Raw genomic sequence first — 21,390 nt, forward strand, 5'->3', positions numbered from 1 at the left:
ATGGCAAATTTCACTTCATAATGCGACTGATTTCGCATGATAACTAGAAATGTTACGCTTGTGCCTTCCAGCTCGAATCCGATTCGAGCAAATGAAGTAGAGGCGTGTCAAAGCAGTGTTCCAGAAACGGCATTGAGCCAGCCAAAAATCGCGTGACTACTGCAGACGAGGCATTGAACGTCAGACATGTCAGCGAATCACTGTTAATTTAATTAAATTCATGCACATTGTTATGCACTAGATAGTAACATTAGATTAGATATTTAGAATAGATACAAATAAATACATACACACTACACAACTACGCCCCCGACTCCCAGGAATTATACTTAAACAAGATAAAATATTTCACAAACCTTCCTTTTATTCGGCTCATTTATTTCCATCTTATGATTTTGGAAATCCTTATGCTCTGCAATAAATAATATACCTGTTCCCAAGCACTGTGCTTTGGCATCATATTGTGAAATTTTGTTTCGTCAGTCTTTCATTCTAACGATTCTAATGAAAAATTTTGCATTCTATCGTAAAAAACTTTCACAATTCGAAAAATTTCGCTTCCCTATGCGACAAAATTTGCGTCATAACGTGACTCATTTTTTGCAACACGACAAAATTTTTTGTTGTAACGTGAAACTTCTGAACTCATATCGTGAAATATTTTTGCTTCGTAATGTGACAAATTTGACAGAATTTGCATCATAACGTGTTATTACAGATACATTTGGCATCATATTGTGAAATATTTTGATTGATTGATTGAATTTATTTCGAAAACATGCATCACATTATGGATATACAAGAATGCAAACAAAACATAAGATTTGAAAAGGAGTAGGAAGAAGTAAAAAACTTATATGAATCCTACCCATTTGTCCGCTACATTCGCATTAGCATGAATCAGACAAAACGAATACAATTCACAACAGTTCAATAATGCCTAAAGAATAAGAGTTGGCATCACTCAACATTTTTTCAACATAAATACTATAATTCATTTCTATAATTACAGAAAACAAGATATTTATTTTCTCTTAAACACACTTAAATTAGCGCTTTTCTTTAGGTCCTCAGTAAGTTTGTTCCTCAAGTCCACACCTAAAATTGAAGGACAAAAGCTCTTTTTTGTTGTACGGTGATATTGCTTTTTGAAATTCAACTCCCCTCTCAGATTATACCCTCCTTGTCTATTTGATAACAAATCTTGTATATTTCCAGGTAATGCGTTTTTCCGTGCCTTAAACATGATTATGGCCGTTTTGAATTTGACGAGATCCAGGAATTTTAACTGCTTGGATTCCAAGAACAGTCTATTTGTATGTTCGAGGTATTTAGCCTTGTGCACTATTCTTATTGCCTTTTTTTTTTTTTTTTTAAGTACCACAAGTGACTGTAAATTGCTGGGATATGTATTGTCCCAAACCTCCACACAGTAGCTGAGGTAACTAACGAGAACAAGATATGGCATGCTTTATAATTTAAAAAGGGTTTCGTTTTGTTCAGTAGTCCAACACTTTTTGCCAGTTTTGTTTTTATGTTCTTTATTTGTGACTTCCAATTCAACTGTTCATCCAGTATTACACCTAAAAATATCGTCTGTTACTCGCTAAATTTCCCTATTGCCTATAATTATCTTTTCTTCAGTTTCTTTTTATTTCCGAACAAAATATATTTAGTTTTTTCCATATTTATTGATAATTTGTTTAGCGTGAACCAGTGATTCAGATATGTTAATTCAGTCATTACCTCATGCATCAGATTCTTTAAAAAAAAAAATCCTGAGCATAGGATGCTGGTGTCATCTGCAAAGAGTAGAAATTTTAAATTTTTAGATGTCATACATAGGTCATTGATAAATAGTGTAAAGAGTTTTGGACCCAATACAGAGCCCTGTGGTACTCCAACTGTAATGTCCGATAATGATGATCTGTAATCACCAATCTGTACATACTGTTTGTGATTTCCCTTGTTTCCCACTTTTTAACCATTCCAGAACAATGCCTCTAAACCCGTATCTTTCCATTTTCCCAAGTAATATATCATGGTTAATTGTATCGAATGTCTTTTTTAAATCCACAAAAACACCAACTACGTGATTACTTTTGTCAATACATATTTCTTCAGTAAGGTCAAGCAATGCAAGTGCAGTTGATCTTTGTTCTCTGAACCCATACTGGCTTTCCGACAAAATACTGAATTTTTCCAAGAAAATTTTAAGTCTCTTTTCGAACAGTTTCTCCAGTATTTTTGAGAACTGGCACAATAAAGACACCGAGCGATAATTGGAATATAATTTGCTGTCACCTGATTTATAAAGTGGAATGACTTTGGCCGTTTTCATTTTCTGTGGAAAAACTCTAGTGCTAAAGGAGAGGTTGCAGATGTAGGTTAGTGGATTTACTATACTATGTATTACAGTTTTTACAATCGTCATGTCAATCCCATTGCAATCAGTTGAAGTCTTGTTTTTGAATGTATTTACTGTATCAATAACCTCCATGTTTTCCACCTTGCTTAGAAATACTGAATTTGGATTTCTTGAGATATTTTTAAAAACAGTTGGATCAATGATCTGATTTCCATTAATTTGCATCATAGTGTGACAAATTTTTCATCCTAATGCGTGAAAATTTTGCATCGTGAAATATTTTGCTTCGTAATGCAAAAATTTTCACTTTATATTGCAGCAAAATTGGTATCATAACGCAATAAATATGTCGTCATGAAGTGACAAATTCTACGTCATAATGCGCTGAATTCTGTGTCATAAGGCAATGAATTCCGCATCATAAGGCGACAAATTTAACATCATAAAGCGACAAATTGTGCGCCATCATGCGACAAATTGTGCGCCGTAACTGGACGAGTTTTGCAAAAGTGAAACGTAGCATCATAACATGAGAAATTTGGCTTTTAACATTACAGCTAACATTTTGATTTGACAATTTTTTTTTTTAATTCACGTCAGTCAAGCACATCACACCTAATGGCGGCTGAGGAGAAGCTAAAGCTCCTGCAGCAGGAATTGTTTGCCAAGGCAAAGCTGAAGAACAAGGAGGAGTCACAGGAGGCCAAAGAAAGGTTTAAGGAGGAGCAGAGGAAGCGCTTTGAGGAGGAGAAGCAAAAGAGGAGAGAGGAAAAGGAGCGCAAAAAGCAGGAAAAGGATCTGGTGAGTTCTCCTTAACCCTTTAAGGTCTGGGCCTATTTTGTCTGATTTTGCATGCCTTTGAAGTTGCCTTTATATTTCAAAGAAAGAATTGTTTACGATGGCCTGGTTTGGTCCCTTTTTTGTGACACCTTGAACTTCATGTCCAAACTGTTGTTTCCTTCACTGACCAATTATAAATCATCATTTTGGGCCCAAAAAGACCAAAAATTCCAAAATCGTTTTGTCAAAATGTTTAATATTGATGTCCAATTGACAACCAAGCATGCGTAACGAACCGTTTTGAAACTTTGTAATATTTATTCAACATGTTAGGATGAACATTCAACCAAAAAAAATTAGAATAAATAGTCTTATACTGTATTTGACAATTCAACATAAACAACAGGTATAGCCATAGGCGTTTTTTGCCTTTATACATGCTCTAGTCAAAACAGGCTATATACAGCAGACCAAACAGTGAAGAACAGTGAAAAAATATATACCATCTAACACAAAAAGTGTTTAGAGGCCATCTCTTTATGAGTTTAGGTATTGCGGCCCATCACTTGATGAAAACTATGTACACACAATCAAGGTTCTTGAACACACATTTATATACACAAATTGAGAAAACTGATTGTGGAGGGGAAAAAATATATATATATAACATTGGGGGGGGGGGGAGTATTTTCAAAAATATTTACAATAAACAAGTTAAATTTTTTTCAGGCATGCCACTCCGAAAAGCAGTTTCGTCCTGGAATTAGACACAGGGCTACATCAGACAGCCCACACTTCCATGGGGTTTCGGTCCTCTTTCCACCGTTCCATTTTCATTTCACTCTACTTTCATTGTCACTATAAATGTACATGAAGAAAAAGTCAGTGTTTATGAAAATAATAAAGTATAAAATAAAAATATTTACAGCAATAAATAATAATGGAAATCTATATGTATGACAATAGAAAGAATACCATAGCTGAATATGTGCTACATCCCTAATCTTCATATAGAAAGAAGAACACCACAAATTATAAATTCCTGCCTGGCATACACACAGTGCACGTACGACTTTGATCTGATATGCACATTTTATTATTATATACACAAACACACACTTATAATGCATTAAAATTAACTTTGTCTTGCAATATCAAAAGAAACTTTTTCAGCATTAAAAAAAAAAAGTGAGTTGGCTTACCTCTGCTCGTCGATGGCGTCACCCACGTGTTCAAATCCGTCACTATCTTCACTCGAGGACTCTTCCGAAGAAGACGATGATGACTAATTTGGACCAGCCTTTTCCTCAAGTCGATCAAAAAGCACAATTGCTTGTGCTTTTCCGTTCATTCTCAAAGTCACACAAAGTCGCTGCTCGATCCAAACGGCCGTCGCTCGCCACCTCGCTGCTTTAGAACACTCCTCCCTCTCGTTCGGTGGAACATCGCACAGCAGTTATATATATATTTTTTTAAAAACGCATTTTGTGCTTCCACTGTGACTTCGAAAGGGTTCGTTTGATTAGTTTTTTTCATGGAGCTTCCGTTTTGAAAAAGACAAGAAATGATGGAAATATAGACATAAACAAATGATCCATGCAGCGTTTTAATGTTTTTTTGAGAGGACAATAAAACTATAAAACTTAAATGACAATATCTCACGTTTTAGTTGGTCGATTGACTTCAAATAATAACGAGAGTAAACCGCAACTTCCACACTTTAAAACGAGACCAACCAACGGCATGTGGGTGACGTAATTAAAACGTGAGGGCGCTTCAAAGACTACGTGCGCTGAGGACGCGCCGGCACGTCCTTCGACTCTCAAGGGTTAAAGTTGTATTTTTTTACCTTTGAATATCTCAACCTGCTTTGTTCCAGGAGCGTGAAAAGCTAAAGGAGGAGAAGAAGAAATATGCCGAGAGGCTGAAACTGTGGAACAAACCGAGAGAGGACATGGAATGTGAAGACCTAAAGGTCAGCAAACGCACCGTTAGGGTCCAGCGTGAGGCACCGCCAGACCCTCAGTATCTCGTGTGCTCCTCGCAGGATCTGCCTACTCCCACGCCTGTCAGGACTCGGCTCCCACCCGAGCTTTTTGGAGAAGCCATGATGGTGCTGGAGTTCCTCCGGGCGTTCGGCGAGGACTTCGGACTCAAGGATGAATTCCCAGATGGAGTCTCACTTGGTAAGAGGTTGCTGCCGCAGTACTTTTCCATGGAAGTTGCTAAAGTCTTCTTTCTGTCTGCCTGTTTTCAGAGGTTCTGGAAGAGGCCCTTGTGGGCTCCGATTCAGAAGGTCCTCTCTGTGAGATGTTATTCTTCTTCATCACGGCCATCTTTCAGGCTTTGGATGAAGAACAAGAAGAGGTGGCTACAGATGCTCAGGAAGGTAAGATTAGACTAGTATTTCTTCACTGACCCAAAGTGGATAGCTCAATTTCTGAAGGAGATTGACAAGAACCCGAAATATCCTTAGTCATTTCATTTAGAATTGATGGCAATTTGTATTTTTGTTTATTCAACATTTCTCTATTTGAATTTAGATTTCTTTCTTTTTTTTATATATATATTTTTTTATCTCGACATTTCTTTATTTCAATTTTCATAAGAATATATTAAAGACAATGTCTTTAAAGGTCAATAAATTAAAGACAATGTCTTTAAAGGTCAATAATATTAATTTCATTTTAATATATAATAAAGGATCTAATAAATGTTTAAAACTGAAATAGAAAAATAGGTGTTACATAAAATTTTTAAAATCTAAATGTGTATTTATATATATATATATATATATATATATATATACACACACACACACACACACATACAGTTGTGGTCAAAAGTTTACATACACTTGTGAAGAACATAATGTCATGGCTCTCTTGAGTTTCCAGTTATTTCTACAACTCTGATTTTTCTCCGATAGAGTGATCGGAACAGATACTTCTTTGTCACAAAAAACATTCATGAAGTTTGGTTCTTTTATGACTTTATTATGGGTGAACAGAAAAAGTGATCAAATCTGCTGGGTCAAAAATATACATACAGCAGCGGTAATATTTGGTAACATGTCCCTTGGCCATTTTCACTTCAATTAGGCGCTTTTGGTAGCCATCCACAAGCTTCTGGTTGAATCTTTGACCACTCCTCATGACAGAATTGGTGCAGTTCAGTTAAATTTGATGGCTCTCTGACATGGACTTGTTTCTTCAGCATTGTCCACAAATTCTCAATGGGGTTTAAGTCAGGACTTTGGGAAGGCCATTCGAAAACCTTATCTTGAAATTCTTCAAGATAACCTAATCTTGAAGAATTTGAAGGTAATCCTCCTTCTTCATTATCCCATTTACTCTCTGTAAAGCACCAGTTCCATTGGCAGCAAAACAGCCCCACAGCATAATACTACCACCACCACCCTGCTTGACGGTAGGCATGGTGTACTTGGGGTTAAAGGCCTCACCTTTTCTCCTCAAAACATATTGCTGGGCATTGTGGCCAAACAGCTCGATTTTTGTTTCGTCTGATCACAGAACTTTCCTCCAGAAGGTCTTATCTTTGTCCATGTGATCAGCAGCAAACTTCAGTCGAGCCTTAAGGTGCCGCTTTTGGAGCAAGTGCTTCCTTCTTGCACGGCAGCCTCTCAGTTCATGGAGATGCAAAACACGCTTGACTGTGGACACTGACACCTGTGTTCCAGCAGCTTCTAATTCTTGGCAGATCTGCTTTTTGGTGATTCTCGGTTGAACCTTCACCCTCCTGACCAATTTTCTCTCAGCAGATGATAGCTTGCGTTTTCTTCCTGATCGTGGCAGTGACAAAACAGTGCCATGCACTTTATACTTACAGTTGTTTGCACTGTTGCTCTTGGGACCTGGAGCTGCTTTGAAATGGCTCCAAATGACTTTCCTGACTTGTTCAAGTCAATGATTCGCTTTTTCAGATCCATGCTGAATGTATGTGTTGCTGTATGTATATTTTTGACCCAGCAGATTTGATCACTTTTTCTGTTAACCCATAATAAAGTCATTAAAGAACCAAACTTCATGAAGGTTTTTTGTGACAAAGAAGTATGTTCCAATCACTCTATCGGAGAAAAATCAAGAGTTGTAGTAATAACTGGAAACTCAAGAGAGCCATGACATTATGTTCTTCACAAGTGTATGTAAACTTTTGACCACAACTGCACACACGCACACACACACAGTGGTACCTCTACATACGAATTTAATTTGCTCCAGGACCTTGTTTATAAGTCGAGATGATCATATGTCAAGCGGGATTTTCCTGTAAGAATACATAATTCGATGAATTTGTTCCACAACCCAAAAAAAAACTACGCTAAATCTTTAATAAATACTGCTGGTACAATTACACATAGCAAAACAAAGAAATTATCAATACAATCTTAATAATAATAATGTAACGAATCGGGTTCTAATGTGGCGGTTGTGTTTTGCATGCTGTTCCTCAACGCACCGTGTGACTGACGAGAGATAGAGAAGTGTGGTATAGTGAGAAGTTCTTACTTTTTTTCATGCTGATGGCTACTGTGGACAGTAGCCGTGTTGTGTTGCACAAATGGCGACCGATTTTACTATAATAATTAAAGTTGCACCGATACCGATACCAGTATCGGCAGGGGGCGCCGATCCAGCCCGAATTGGTGGTATCTGTATCGACGAGTACCAACATTTAGGGCGCCGATACCATCTACTGGCATCACTTGAACGCAAATGTACACTGTCCTCCCCACGTGAGCTAACTTCCCAAATCCCGATGCATGACATCTGTATGTCTTTGTCTCGAAATTACCAAACGAAATTAACTCCTTTGTCTTCAATTTTAAGGATGTAAACTACAACGCATATCCGCGATGTTACGCTGCTCATCGAACTTGGCAATCACAAACGATTAGCATGCGTAAGCTAACGCTTGCTATTATAGCGCCGATGGGATCAGAAAACTTAAAACCGTGGGAGACTAAGCAAACTCATGGTTTCATGATGAACAATGAGTGGCAAATTAAGAGCGCCGTACTTCAAACTCGTCCTGTTTATGAAAGTCGATTGTCATAGCAGTAATGAGCAGAAGTGACTTTTGTGGCCAGATAACAACTCAAGCGGCGCAGCCGCAGCGCGCACACTAGATATCATCAAATAGCAACCTAGATGTCCTGTGTTGGATCCCATGCTAACTCTCGCGCACACACACTAGATATCATCAAATAGCAACCTAGATGTGCTACATTAGGTTCCATGCCATTAGCTGTGTGAGCCCAGAGCGACGCGTAGTCCATATACTACATTGATAAATTAGAAACCGCCATGACTGAATGGAAGTTAAGCAGGCCAAATCAATCCATACCAGTGACTATAGATAATGCTGCAAATACTGTTAATTCAGTACATGTTACAGATGGACTCGGACCACAAATAGGATGTTTTGCTTATATGGTAAATATAGCTGCTAAGAGAGCTGCAGCAATCAACAGTGTGCCCCACTTTACAAACAGTAAAGATTGTTCTCAGCACTTATATACAAAATTTCTTCAGATCAGTAAGAAGTAAGCACATAAATATTATGCACTAAAATGCTTGTTTATATGATGTTATTTTTGCTTGTCAGCAAATAATAATAATAATAAGTTTTATTTTCTGTTTCAGAGCATTTAATGTATTGAATTGTATCGAAAATCGTACCAAACCATGACTTAACTGTATCGTTGCATCCCTTATACGTACATATATATATACACACACAGTACTGTATATATATATTTTTTAAATTATTAAATTTATTAGGATCATGGAAGCTTCCACTTGGAGAAAATATATACATACAATATATCCTGTATATACATAATATAGTAAAAATATACAGTACTGTGCAAAAGTTTTAGGCAGGTGTCCCTATAGGCAGGTGTCCCGCCTAAAACTTTTGCACAGTACTGTATATTTTTATTATATTATGTATATACAGGATATACTGTATGTATATATTTTCCCCAAGTGGAAGCTTCCATGATCCTAATTTAATAATTAAAAAAAAAAAATACAGTACTGTGCAAAAGTTTTAGGTAGGTGTCCTGCCTAAAACTTTTGATCAGTACTGTATATGTTTTTGCTAACAGAGTGGTATCGGAATGGTATCGGTATCGGCCGATACTGCACAGCCAGGTATCGGTATCTGGCCCAAAAAATGGTATCGGTGCAACACTAATAATAATAGTCACCTTAAAGTGCCTGTGACACGAAAAAGCATGTTTATTTCATAATACACGCGGTATTTTATGCCCCTGAATGATATGGGCCGCTTGGATGTGTGTGGAAGCGATCGCTATTTTTATTTAGTTTTTTTTAATCCCGCGCCATGAAAATGAGTGACTTCTGGCTTCGGTCTTGCATTGAGGAGGAGGGCGCTGTGACGTGTACGGTAGAAGACGTCCTCTTCACGCTACAGTGTATTGTTGTGTGTGAGGACGAAGGATTCAGCTGATTTTGCGGATTAATACGTTTATTTTTCGCATCACGCCAGCCAAACGGCTGCAGAAAAATCATTCTGTATGAGGGAGAGGCGTATGCGCCTTTTTGGAGTTTCAAAAGGTTCCCAATCACCGTGGATATTTACTGTGGGACCATTGGACTTACGAGGAAGTGAGTAAACATCTTGTTTTGTATTATGTCAAATACGAATACAGCGATTACAAAGTAAACACTACAAACTTCCTTTAAATGAAGGACTACTTACGTTTGATCATTGATAGGCATGTAAAAAGCTCTCCTAATGCTCATTAGCAGCAGCACGTTAGCTGCACAACAACTCCAGCCATCTTCCTCCGGGGAACGAACTGTAAATTGCTCTCCGCCGGGCGGTTTGCCGATTCGCGAACACAATCGACAACCGGGTCGTCATGTCAAATAATCCAGGATAGTTATGTGTGATTTTCCGCTTCGAAGACTTTGAAACATCACTCGGTTCGGGTTAGCATGTCGGCTAGCTGTCACGCCTTCTGGTTTGTTTACATTCTCCGAAGCCGGGGAAGGGAAATGACATACAGCATGTCCGATTTAGGTGTCATAAAATATCGTTCGGGAGGTGCGACAGTAAAGGTGAAGTCGACAGTTTTGACCATTATGGAGTAATTTTGCCATGTCGTCCTGAATAAATGCAATCATATTCCATTCAGCACAAGACTGTTATTTGTCATGACCATGCCATTTATTTAGCAATTGGGGAAAATACTTGGATAAAAAGAATATCCTGTAAAAATATTGGAGTAGAGAGACAGAAACAATGACATTTTGCCGCTCTCTTCGTCGCGTTTTCCTCGTTGTGAATAGTTCCCCCTCGACGGGCTGACTGGTCCTTCTCAAGCCATTTATATAGCTATTGGGGAAAAATACTTGGATAAAAAGAATATCCTGTAAAAATATTGGAGTAGAGAGACTGAAACAATGACATTTTGCGGCTCTCTTCATCGTGTTTTCCTCGTTCTGAATAATTCCCCCTCAATAGGCTGAATAGTAAAACCGATGAGCCCAGTCTACCGCTGACCTCATCCACCTGTTGGGGACGCTAAAGCCCTATAATGGTAGGCGTGGCTAACCGGCAGATTAAAAGACTAATTTCTCGTCATCTGTGTTTTGCTAAATTGTTGTATATAGTCGAATCGTCTCAAAATTTGATTCTAATTCACATAATAATGCCATTTAAGACTTTTTTTCTCGTGTCATATGCTCTTTAACTTATAAAGACTGGAAAACAGGGGTCCGAGGAGAACCATCAAGATCGTATACATATTAAGGCCAGTTCACTGACGCGCAAACGACGCTCATATTTTTCATTTCGTTCCATGTCTTTCTATAGTTTTCACCACCTGCACTAACCTTCTTGGGACCCATGTTGATATCTCTAACGCGAAAATCCGCCGTGCGTCCGTCTTGCGGAAAAACTGTGAAATTGCGACGCTGTCATAACGTCGTACTTCGAGCAAGTCATCATATCGAGACAAAATGATGAGTTTTACATCGGATGTTGAAAGGATCGTATGTTGAGGTACCACTGTATCATCCTCCATAGAAATGTTTTTGTGAATTTATCTAAAAGCTATATAAATTTCTAAATACAATGGTACCGCTACTTACGGACGTCTGTACATAGAGAATTTTCAGACGCCTCAACTGGAAAATATTGGGTCTTGTTATGAAAGAAATTTAAGGATACGAAAGGCAAAAATACAGTATGGCTTGTACTCGCAGCTCCGAGTTTACTGAACGTAACATACTTAAATCTGCTCTGCCATTGGCTATTGCCTAGTATTCATGGCATCCAATTGGCTAAGTGGTAGTGATGGAGAAACCGAAGCTTTCTGAAGCTGTAAATCAATATCAAGCAATGTGTCGAAATGGTTCAGTGTTAGGAAGCATTTGCCATGAATCAGTGTGGTGAATCACGACACTGCTTCACCGCTGCTTTCTGTACCGCTGAAGCAAATGTGTTGAAATGGTTCAGTGCTACGAGGCAATTGACACAATTCAGTGTGGTGACATCTTCTGGACAAAAATATATTGAAATTTCATATAACCAAATGACCAAGTGTCATCTGAACAAAGAAACCTGTGGGTGGTATGGTGGTTATAAACTTTGTGTGATGTGCTAACAGTAGTGGGTTCGACCCCTAGCCTGAAATGTATTCTTTATTCTTCCCCCAGATTAATAAAATATATATATATATATATATATATATATATATATATATATATATATATATATATATATATATATATATATATATATATATAACGAAAAGAAAAAAGCTCTTGTGTTACTTTTAAATGAAATACGGAAATGCTTGTGCAATAGGGAACTCTTGATGGTAGATGTATAGAATGCTAGTGACATTGGGATGGGGATTTGGGTGTTTCACACATTTTTATTTAAAAACAGAATCATCTCAGCAGCATTTGGTTTCAGTGGGTTCGTCTTTTTGCTAATGACCTCTCCAGCTTTTGAGAATATTCTCTCACATGGCACGAACAAATATACAAACTGGCAGATGGACAAACAAACACAAAAACTGACAAAAAGACGGACACAAAAACTGCCAGACACAAAAACTAACTTGTGTGTGTGTGAGGGGGGGGGGTGCGTATTATAAAATCAGTGTAGTGTGTCAATAAATGCCTATACTATGTGCATTTGCAAATTAATGTGTAATCTGATCTAATTTCACGTTACTCTCCCTCGTTCTCCATATGACGTAATGCCCGCAAAAGCTCCCCTCACAACCCACAACATTTTGAGGGATATTTCCCCTTTTTGTAAGCATTGTGAGTTTGACTGAACCAAATTGACTGACTCGACTCCTCGCTACCTGAGTGACACGTCCACGGTCACAGCCGACATGCGTGTGACATCATCGTGTGTGCTTAATTGTCCGTATGAAAGATTTGAACTCATTGTGTGACATTGACGGCGCTAGACATCCAATCCATTTGAAGTGGGAGGGATGGTAGCAAATGAACATATGTTCTGCCTCCCACTTCAAACGGATTTGATGTCTACTAGCAATAAACTTTAGACTAAACTTGGCCAATTTTGCTTGATATTTTCTTTGGTGCATCGGCAGAAGCATCTGAAGCCCCGGATGACGACTCTGAGCGTCCCGACTGGGCTGAGAGCGCCGCCCTGTCATCGGCCGCTGCCTGGTCTCAACTTCACCTGGGCTGCAGTCTCCAGGAGGTGGATCTGGACAGCTGCACGCTGTCAGAAATCCTGCGCCTGCACATTCTGGGGTCCAGCGCCTACTGCAACCATGCCAACGCCAAGTTCCGCTACCAGAAGCAGGGCGGCTACACGTCCACAGACGACCCCTGCGTTGAGCTCTGCTCGGCCCGCCCGGCACTCATGGGGAGGCTCGCGTGCACCGCCGTGTACGATTTGACACCAGGTGAGAGTTGTATGAAGGACTATCTGTGCCACTAGAGTTTGAATTTTATTTGGAACAGATAATTTTTTCAGCATCAAATTCCAGCAGTGAAAAAATTTAGTTGCAAAAAAGTACAGTCGCCAAAATCCTGGTAGCAAAAACTGGAGCCACCCAAAAAAAAAAAAAAAATACTGAGCTCGCCCCACCCCAAAAAACTATAGTGCCCCCCCAAAGAAAAAGAATAATTTATTTTTCATTTGCAAAATCTGAGTAGGAGGGAGAAGCAATCACTTCTGGTTTCACTTCATCCGACGTCCATGCAATCAAGTTCGGGTATCGACTGCTTTTCCTTGGTTATTTGATTTTGTGACTGAATTTTTTTCTAACTGAATTTTCAGATTTTTTTTGCACCTGAATTTCTCTGCCTGAAAAACAAAACTTCATGTCCATGCTGAAAAAAAAAAAATCACTGTTAGAAACTGCTATTCAAACTATGGTGGCTTTCGACAACGATTAATGTCCAATCCATTTTGGGATGGGATCCCTCGCCACCGACAAGTTAATCATGAGTGACGTGTTGATGAAGTTGCGTGTTTGTGTTCAGGCGAGAAACTTAGCATCCTCCAGGCGTTAGCGGGCAAGCTACTGACGTTAGCGTCCAGCCGAGATCTGATAGAGGACTGCTTGGAGGAGCAGCGCGCCGCCCGCCAGGAGCTGAGGGAGATCCGAGCCGAGCAACACCGCAGGGAACGCGAGGAGGCGGCGCACAGGTACGCTGGCTCCACCTGCTTAGCGTCAACCTACTGTGACCGACTGCCGTCGCCTGCAGGGTCCGTCTTCGCAAAGAGGAGCGTCTTAAGGAGCAGGAGCAGCGACTGAAAATGAAAGAGCAGGAACTGAAGGACGGCGAGACGAACTCGTCGCCGAGTGTGAAGACTGTAAAAGGTTGGGTCTCAACGGCGGCACGCGCACCGGGAAATAATCATTTGTTGACGGTTGGGTTCTTTCAGATGAAGTGAAAGAATCTGTGACAGCTTCTCACTCCCAAGTTCCTGTGAGGCCCCTTGCCACTCCGACGGTGGCACAATTAGAGGAAGAGCAGGAGAAGGTGAGATGTTCATCAAAATTTTGCTGGTCTTCATGTTGAAAAAGGGGAAGGAAATGGCAGAAAGCAATTAGCAATGAGTTTCGGAGGTTGGAGAAGGAGGTTGCTGTTTGAAATTATCTTGATCTCCCCGGATCATCCCTTTCCGATTATGTTCCCAATAATCCTCCCATCGTCCGATTTTACACAATTTAAACAATCCCTCCTGAGAATCCAATCTCAATTAGATTCACAATATTTAACTTGTTCTTCTGATCTTGGATTAAATTCTCGGTGTTTTACTCGTTCGTCCAATCTCTATTAAATTCACGGTGTTTTACTCATTCGTTCAATTACATTAAATTCACGATATTTTTACTCGTTCGTCCAATCTCTATTAAATTCACGGTATTTTACCCGTTCGTCCAATCTCGATTATTTTCAGGATATTTTACCCCAACTTCTGATCACAATTTTCACAACTCGTACGCAATTATTTTCACGATATTTTACTCCATCTTCCATTCTGAATTATTTTCATGATATGTTACCCCCAGCTTCCTATCTCAATTATTTTCATGATTTGATTCCTCTATTATCGATCTCAGTTATCACAATCCCCCCATTCTCCGATCTGTTATTTTCACGCCCCCCATCCAATCATCTGAATCCTGTGGTCAGGCTGTATTTCCACCATCTTTGAAACATTAAATCTGTCACTTACGTCCCCCAAATCCACCTCAATTATTTTTTCCATCAACGATCACCGCTTAGGCCCAATTAGTATGAAAACCTTGAAAAAAAAATCATTTTTTCCTTTGCCGCTCCCGCACAGGTCCGTGAGCTACTAGAGCGCATCCAGAAGGCTGCGGCGTGTACCAGCCTTCACCCGCTGGGCCGGGACCGCCTCTATCGCCGTTACTGGCTCCTCCCGTCGGCCTCAGCGCTTTTCGTGGAAGAGGACAGCTTCGGCCTGACGGAGGACATGTTGCAGCCCCGCCCTAAACCTGTCCAGGACACCTCTGCCGACATGGAGGACGTCCAGGAGGAGCCCGCGGAAGGAAGGTGGGTCAAAAAAGACACGGCGCCGTCGACTCCCGGCTCCAGAATGACCCATTCTCCTCCCCGCAGCGTGGGATCAAGCCCAGCCCTGCCGTACTCCAGTGGCCCGCCGGTCAACCGTCCGAACCAGTGGTTCTTCTACAGCTCGGTGGAGGAGTTGGACCAGCTGCTGGATGCGCTGAACCCGCGGGGACATCGGGAGAGCGCCCTGAAAGAGGCACTGTTGCAGGAGCGTGAACGTCTGCAGGAGGTTCTGCAGGCCTGCCAGTGCAGCAAGTATACCTGCACAGGTTAGCGTTTTGCTAATAGTTCGTTTTGGGTAATTGTATGGAGTGTGTGTGATAGTGTGTGCCAAAAAAGTAATCAGAGCAGAGGCTGACTACTTTGAATACACAAGAATATTACACATGTTTTTAATTATTTACCTTTTTTTCTAAGTACATAATTCCACATGTCAGGGAAGCTCAAGTTTGAACTCCGAGACAAGTATCAACAGATAACAAAATGAGAATAATTAATCAAACAGCCAAGGATTGCCTGCTTCGAAGACTTTATAAACATGATATATCACGGGTACAAAATGATGTGACTCAGCCAGATGCTGAGATCAATTCAGAAGTACAAAGCTGTACAATAGAAGCTGGACATTTATCTCACAAGCCTTGGTATTTTTCTGTATTTTTCTGTTTTGAAAAACAGGAACATAACAGTCCATATTTGGGCATATGGTGATACAGTCAAGGCCATGAGGAGGCACAATCAAAAAGACTACAACAGATTAATGTAATAATGATAGTCTATGCTATAATGTTCTCAATAAAGATACACGATAATATCGGTCACCGATAATTATCGGCCGATAATGGCAATTATGACGTCACACAGATAATCCAGATAATAAAAAAATTCAACCGATAATGCAATCCGATAATTATATACTTGATTTTGCCTCCAAATGTGCGCAACCGAAGAATTCAGCACGCCGCCTCCTCAACTCCTCCCCTCTCTGAAGCCCCTGAGGGAGGAGGGGTTGAGGAGGCGGAGTTACAAGACAAGAAGTAGTATTATGGCGGCTGTTACTAAAAAAACGACGCTCTCGCCATCTGCAAAACATGTACCGTAGAAGTTCCACGAGGCAGAAAGAACGCGTCCTCATTCAAAACCACTAACCCAGCAGCCATTTAAAACTGCATCACAAAGAATTTTGGAACAAATACGAGGCTGCTGCTAGCAGGAATGCTAAAGCTATTGTAAACACTAAGTTAAACTACAGGGCTTGAGACGATACAGAGTTGGGCTGTTTGGGAATTCAGCCCAAGGCGGGTGGTAAATTCGCATCTAAGGCTAAACACCGGCACTACTACTACAAGTAGCCGTCTTCCGACGGAGCCCGCCACTCTGGCCAGTCCGGCAGGCCGCCGTATGGCGAGGGCCGAGCCCGGTTCCCCGGCCTCGGGACCTCTGGCGAACACCCCGGTTTCTCGAGCGTTCCCCCGCGGCGTGCGAGCAGAGCCAGGACCCGAATGCGCCGCGGCGAACCGGCCGGGGCGGGCGGATTATCCGGTACGAACGTAGCTGCCGCCGAGACGAGACATGTTTTTTTTTTTTTTTTACCTTAATGACCCGAGAACCAAAGCCCTGGATAAAAGAAATGCAGTTTATACGACCACCATTCTTCATGAAAAAGTGATGTCCGGTAAGCAAGCTTATCATGACGGCACAGTGGTTATAAGATAGTTTAAACATGGAGAAAACGAAGTCAGCAAGTCAATAATGCATTCAGAATGTGAAATGACGAGCGGTCAGATGACTTTGTAACGATGCCTTTATTTTCGGCTTAATAAAACTCAGGCACAAAACAACACGCACGCGGATGCGAGCTCCAACTCCGTCCAAATAGTACTGCCGTGTAGCAGTTTAGCTGCTGTAACGCAAATGTCGTGAAAGCCGCAAATGTAAACAAAATGCTGCAGAATGGGTACATGACATCTCGCTCTTTAGAGGTAATCATTTTCACAGTGTGCAACAAAGCATATAACATTAGCATTCACTTTTCAAATTATTTAACTTATTTCTCTGCTTAATTACAGTTACAGTAGATAATCAAATTCTTAAATCAATATTATGTAGCCACAAATATTATTCAAAATCTTTCCTTCTTCCAAGTTTTTTTTTTTTTTTTTTAGGATTAAGTATAATAATGTATTACTTAAAACAAGGCTGTTAAGATTATTTTCAGCTAGCTATTTTTCTTCCAAGAAATCTGAGAGATACACTTGAAGCGATTTCAGATAATTTCACTTATTGCCAATAGATTTACACTTAAAACTGACTAGTTTTAAGGAGGTGTGTTTTGCAGCGGATTAATGTTATATATGTTAGGAATGGCTTTTAAACGCATTTTTGTGCAACTTAGGTATTTACTCTGTAAGTAATTGTTGCCAAAGGTTTACCATTACACAATGTCAGACAATCTGTCATTTAGATGTTTGAATTGACTACTTGTTCATACTTTATGTTGAAAAAAAGAGCAATAAATTATATTTTTGCACAGTAATATTTTCTTTTGTGTATACTTTAAAATTTTACATAAATCTTTTAATAGAATTATCGGCTTGACATTATCATTTATCGGTTGGAATGAGGAGGAAATTATCGGTGATCGGTATCGGTTGAAAAATGCATTATCGAGCATCACTAGTTCTCATGCAAGCATAACAAATGCATTCAAAATATGAAATGTATAATGGTTTTTTTTGAGGCATGAATAAAATTCTCTCACACCACACATGTTCAATTGTAGTTTTATTACCTTCAGTGAGAGTTTACAATGTAAATAGACACGAAAATCAAGAAAACGTATGAATAAGAAGGTGTGTCCTAACGTTTGGCCTATACTGTATATTAACTCGCATCCTGTTAATATTTTGTTGTTTTTTTCAGCAAAAATAATGACCACAAATGGAGATTTTATAGATCTGAGTTGAAAATCAAAAGTGAATGAAAATGTATTGGTGCTATTGGAAATGTATGGGAAAGTTCTGTCAAAATAGGATTTAGAAATTTTGAAATGTCAGAATTTTTGAGTTGGGGGGGGGTGTGTCTGTTTTTGGCAAAATAGAAATTATGACTAGTCTCATCTGTCGCGTTCATTGCTTGTGTTCAGATGATCCAGAGTCCTCCCGATCTGTCCCAGAACGCACTGCTACGGCCAAGACCGTCATGGAGGTCAGACTGCGAGACCTCTTGCTGGATATAGAGGATCGCATCCACCAGGGAACTCTAGGAACACTCAAGGTACCAGGAATTCCCCTCTAAATTTGACGTCCACCACCGTCAATTGATCTGAAAGATGACCATTCGCAGCCAATAGTTAATTTTGGGGTTTTACTTACGGGTTGCTTCCTATTGATTGGTCACTTATGCATTTTTTGGTGTATTCCAGGGTTGTTTCCTGTATATCTTGGATCATTTCTTGTAGATTTTAAGGCATTTTTTGGGCCACTTTCTCTTGATTGTCGGTTCCAATGTTACAGTACTGTACTTTTTACAGTATTTCCATTCCTGCTTTTTCCGGGAGTGTAAAACATATCTATTTCTGTATCTGTTGGCAATGACATTGTATTTCTGGATTATTTTTCTTCTTCTTCTTTATTCTTTTTTAGCCTTTAGTAAAGAAAAAATATGAATTAGGCCTGAATAATATTGGAAAAAATAACATTGTGATATATATTGCCGAGGCTCTACACTTTTTGCATTGGTTGCACTGGTACACCTAACTTTTTTTCTTAAGGTGCACCAGCACAAAATGTAGGCGCGCGCACATTTTTCATAGAATCACCTTTAACGCCATACTTTTAATCACTCTCCAGAACATTTAATCATTCATTCATCTTCCTCAAAAGGGTCGCGGGGGTGCTGGATCGTATCACAGCTCACTACAGGCAGAAGGCAGGGTACACCCTGAACAAATTGACTCACGTTTTGTCGCTCACACTGCCGAGAACAGCCTCGACAGCAAAGATTGACTAAACGATGATTAACACATTTGTGCCTTAGATCGTAGAGCACCTATGCTTTTCTTTCATCAGATTAAAGCTACAAACCTGTCAATCATCGTTAAATTTAAGTACCAAACACCTGCTGCACTGGTGAACAAGAAAAACAGCAGGAGGGAGGGTGAGGAGTTGTACGATCATGAAGCAGAAAAACAAATATACTAGTATATTTTTAATTAAAAACCCAATCCTTTTCACCCAATTCACATCCTCTAAAAAATGGCGTGATATCCGATCACGTGATTGGATTGGGACATTACTATTCTGGATATAATGTTACCAAATCAGTTGCACAGTAATGATGTCAGACTCACAATGGCTTCACTCTTTTCCAGGTGGCGGACAGACAGGTGTGGCGCGCTGCTATGGAGGCAGGAAACTACGGGCTCCTGTTGGCTGTAAGCGAAGTCGCAGAGATCGACTCTGGCGACACAATGGCAGCAGTGAGAAGTCTGGCTCGGGCGCTGGGCCACATCGAGCAGGGAATCGAAAGACGCTTCCTTAAATCTCCGCTAGGTAGGACTTTTTGAATGCGAGGTTAACTTGTTGGCTGCCATTAAAACACTAAAAGTGTTCCATGTTTTTTCGAGTTTATTTTTTTCCCTGTTTTTTCTTCAGTTTTATTTTTTATTTTTGCAGTTATTTGCGGTTTTGCCATTTTTTTCCGTTGCAGTTTTGAGGTTTTTTGTTTGTTTGTTTGTTTAGGTTTTTTTTTTTTTTTTTTTTTTTTTTTTTTTTTTTTTTTTGCCTTGTAATGCAGTTTTTTGTTTTAAATGTTTATTTGAAATTATTTTTTAAAGAATATTCAGGTTTTTTTTTTTTTTTTTGGGCTGTCAAAATTATCGCCTTAATGGGCGTTAATTTTTTTAATTAATCACGTTAAAATATTTGATGCAATTAACGCATGCACCGAATGACCCGCTCACACATTGCCTTAAACAGATTACAATGTGCTATTTGTGCTCCACACATATTTCTGTAAGTTTTCTTTCTTTTAGTGGCAATTATGTGTCTCTTGTTGTATTTTGGGTAAGATACGTACAGAGATATAAATGTTATAAAGGCGAGTGGACACAGAGACGTTCTTTGGACCGCGCCGTTTATTGGCATAAGTTTCAGCAACTCCTTCACATCAACATAAGTATCATTTAGTGAAAGCACAACAAAAATAATATTCCTATCTCTCAAACAAAAATAATATTCACAAAAAGAAAAGCACTTCAGTCTATAGTAATGAGGCCCTGTTCTCACACAGTTAAACAACAATGCAAAATGAACTGGCATTCCATATCAAAATAGCTATGCAAAATACTCGCAAAACTTACTCAGACTTTGGTCACTCTATTCTTATTATTGTTATTTTTATTCCTATTATTATATTAACTCTACTTTTGATTGAAAATTTTACAAATTATATTAAAACCAAAACATGAAGAGGGTTTTTAATATAAAATTACGATAACTTGTAACTATAACATTATCTTTTAAGAACTACAAGTCTTTCTATCCGTGGATCACTTTAACAGAAAGAATGTTAATAGTGCCATTTGTGGATTTATCGTTATAATAAACAAATACAGTACTTATGTACAGTATGTTGTATGTATATATCCGTCTTGTCTTATCTTTCCATTCCAACAATAATTTACAGAAAAATATGGCATATTTTAGAGATGGTTTGAATTGCGATTAATTACGATTAATTAATTTTTAAGCTGTGATTAACTCGATTAAAAATTTTAATTGTTTGACAGCCCTAGTTTTTTTGCATTTATTTATGGGTATTTAGAGGTAACTTCCTGCATATACAGTGGGGAGACAAGTATTTGATACACTGCCAGTGGGTTTTCCCATTGACAGTGTATCAAATACTTATTCTCCCCACTGTAGGTCACTTCCTGTAGAATTTGGGACTTTTTAGGCCACTTATCTGGTCATTTTTCCCACTGGAAATGAATGGGACCAATGGTAAAAAATGTGGGGATGTTGTTGTCAAATTTAGTTGGAACAATTAACTCGTTGACTGCCATTTTCAATAATAAACAACTAATTGATTTAAACTGCGAGGACTTGCTGTCAATGCTTTCAGCACCACTGATGGCACTAG

At 39.3% G+C, this 21,390-nt stretch overlaps 1 protein-coding gene across 3 annotated transcripts in view; it reads left to right on the forward strand.

Annotated features, from left to right (window-relative positions):
* baz1a (bromodomain adjacent to zinc finger domain, 1A) overlaps positions 1-21,390 on the forward strand; it is a 45,798-nt gene that overhangs the window by 12,004 nt on the left and 12,404 nt on the right. For all 3 annotated transcript variants that reach the window (XM_057860265.1, XM_057860264.1, XM_057860263.1), the window contains exons 8-19: positions 2,969-3,169; positions 5,028-5,123; positions 5,196-5,334; positions 5,406-5,537; positions 12,780-13,100; positions 13,684-13,849; positions 13,909-14,024; positions 14,090-14,187; positions 14,999-15,228; positions 15,295-15,515; positions 18,392-18,522; positions 19,619-19,799. In XM_057860265.1, coding sequence (XP_057716248.1) covers positions 2,969-3,169; positions 5,028-5,123; positions 5,196-5,334; positions 5,406-5,537; positions 12,780-13,100; positions 13,684-13,849; positions 13,909-14,024; positions 14,090-14,187; positions 14,999-15,228; positions 15,295-15,515; positions 18,392-18,522; positions 19,619-19,799 — 2,032 coding nt within the window. The remainder of the gene's footprint in view (positions 1-2,968; positions 3,170-5,027; positions 5,124-5,195; positions 5,335-5,405; positions 5,538-12,779; positions 13,101-13,683; positions 13,850-13,908; positions 14,025-14,089; positions 14,188-14,998; positions 15,229-15,294; positions 15,516-18,391; positions 18,523-19,618; positions 19,800-21,390) is intronic.

The sequence above is a fragment of the Corythoichthys intestinalis genome, chromosome 15 (assembly GCF_030265065.1).
Source record: "Corythoichthys intestinalis isolate RoL2023-P3 chromosome 15, ASM3026506v1, whole genome shotgun sequence".
Lineage (NCBI taxonomy): Eukaryota > Metazoa > Chordata > Actinopteri > Syngnathiformes > Syngnathidae > Corythoichthys > Corythoichthys intestinalis.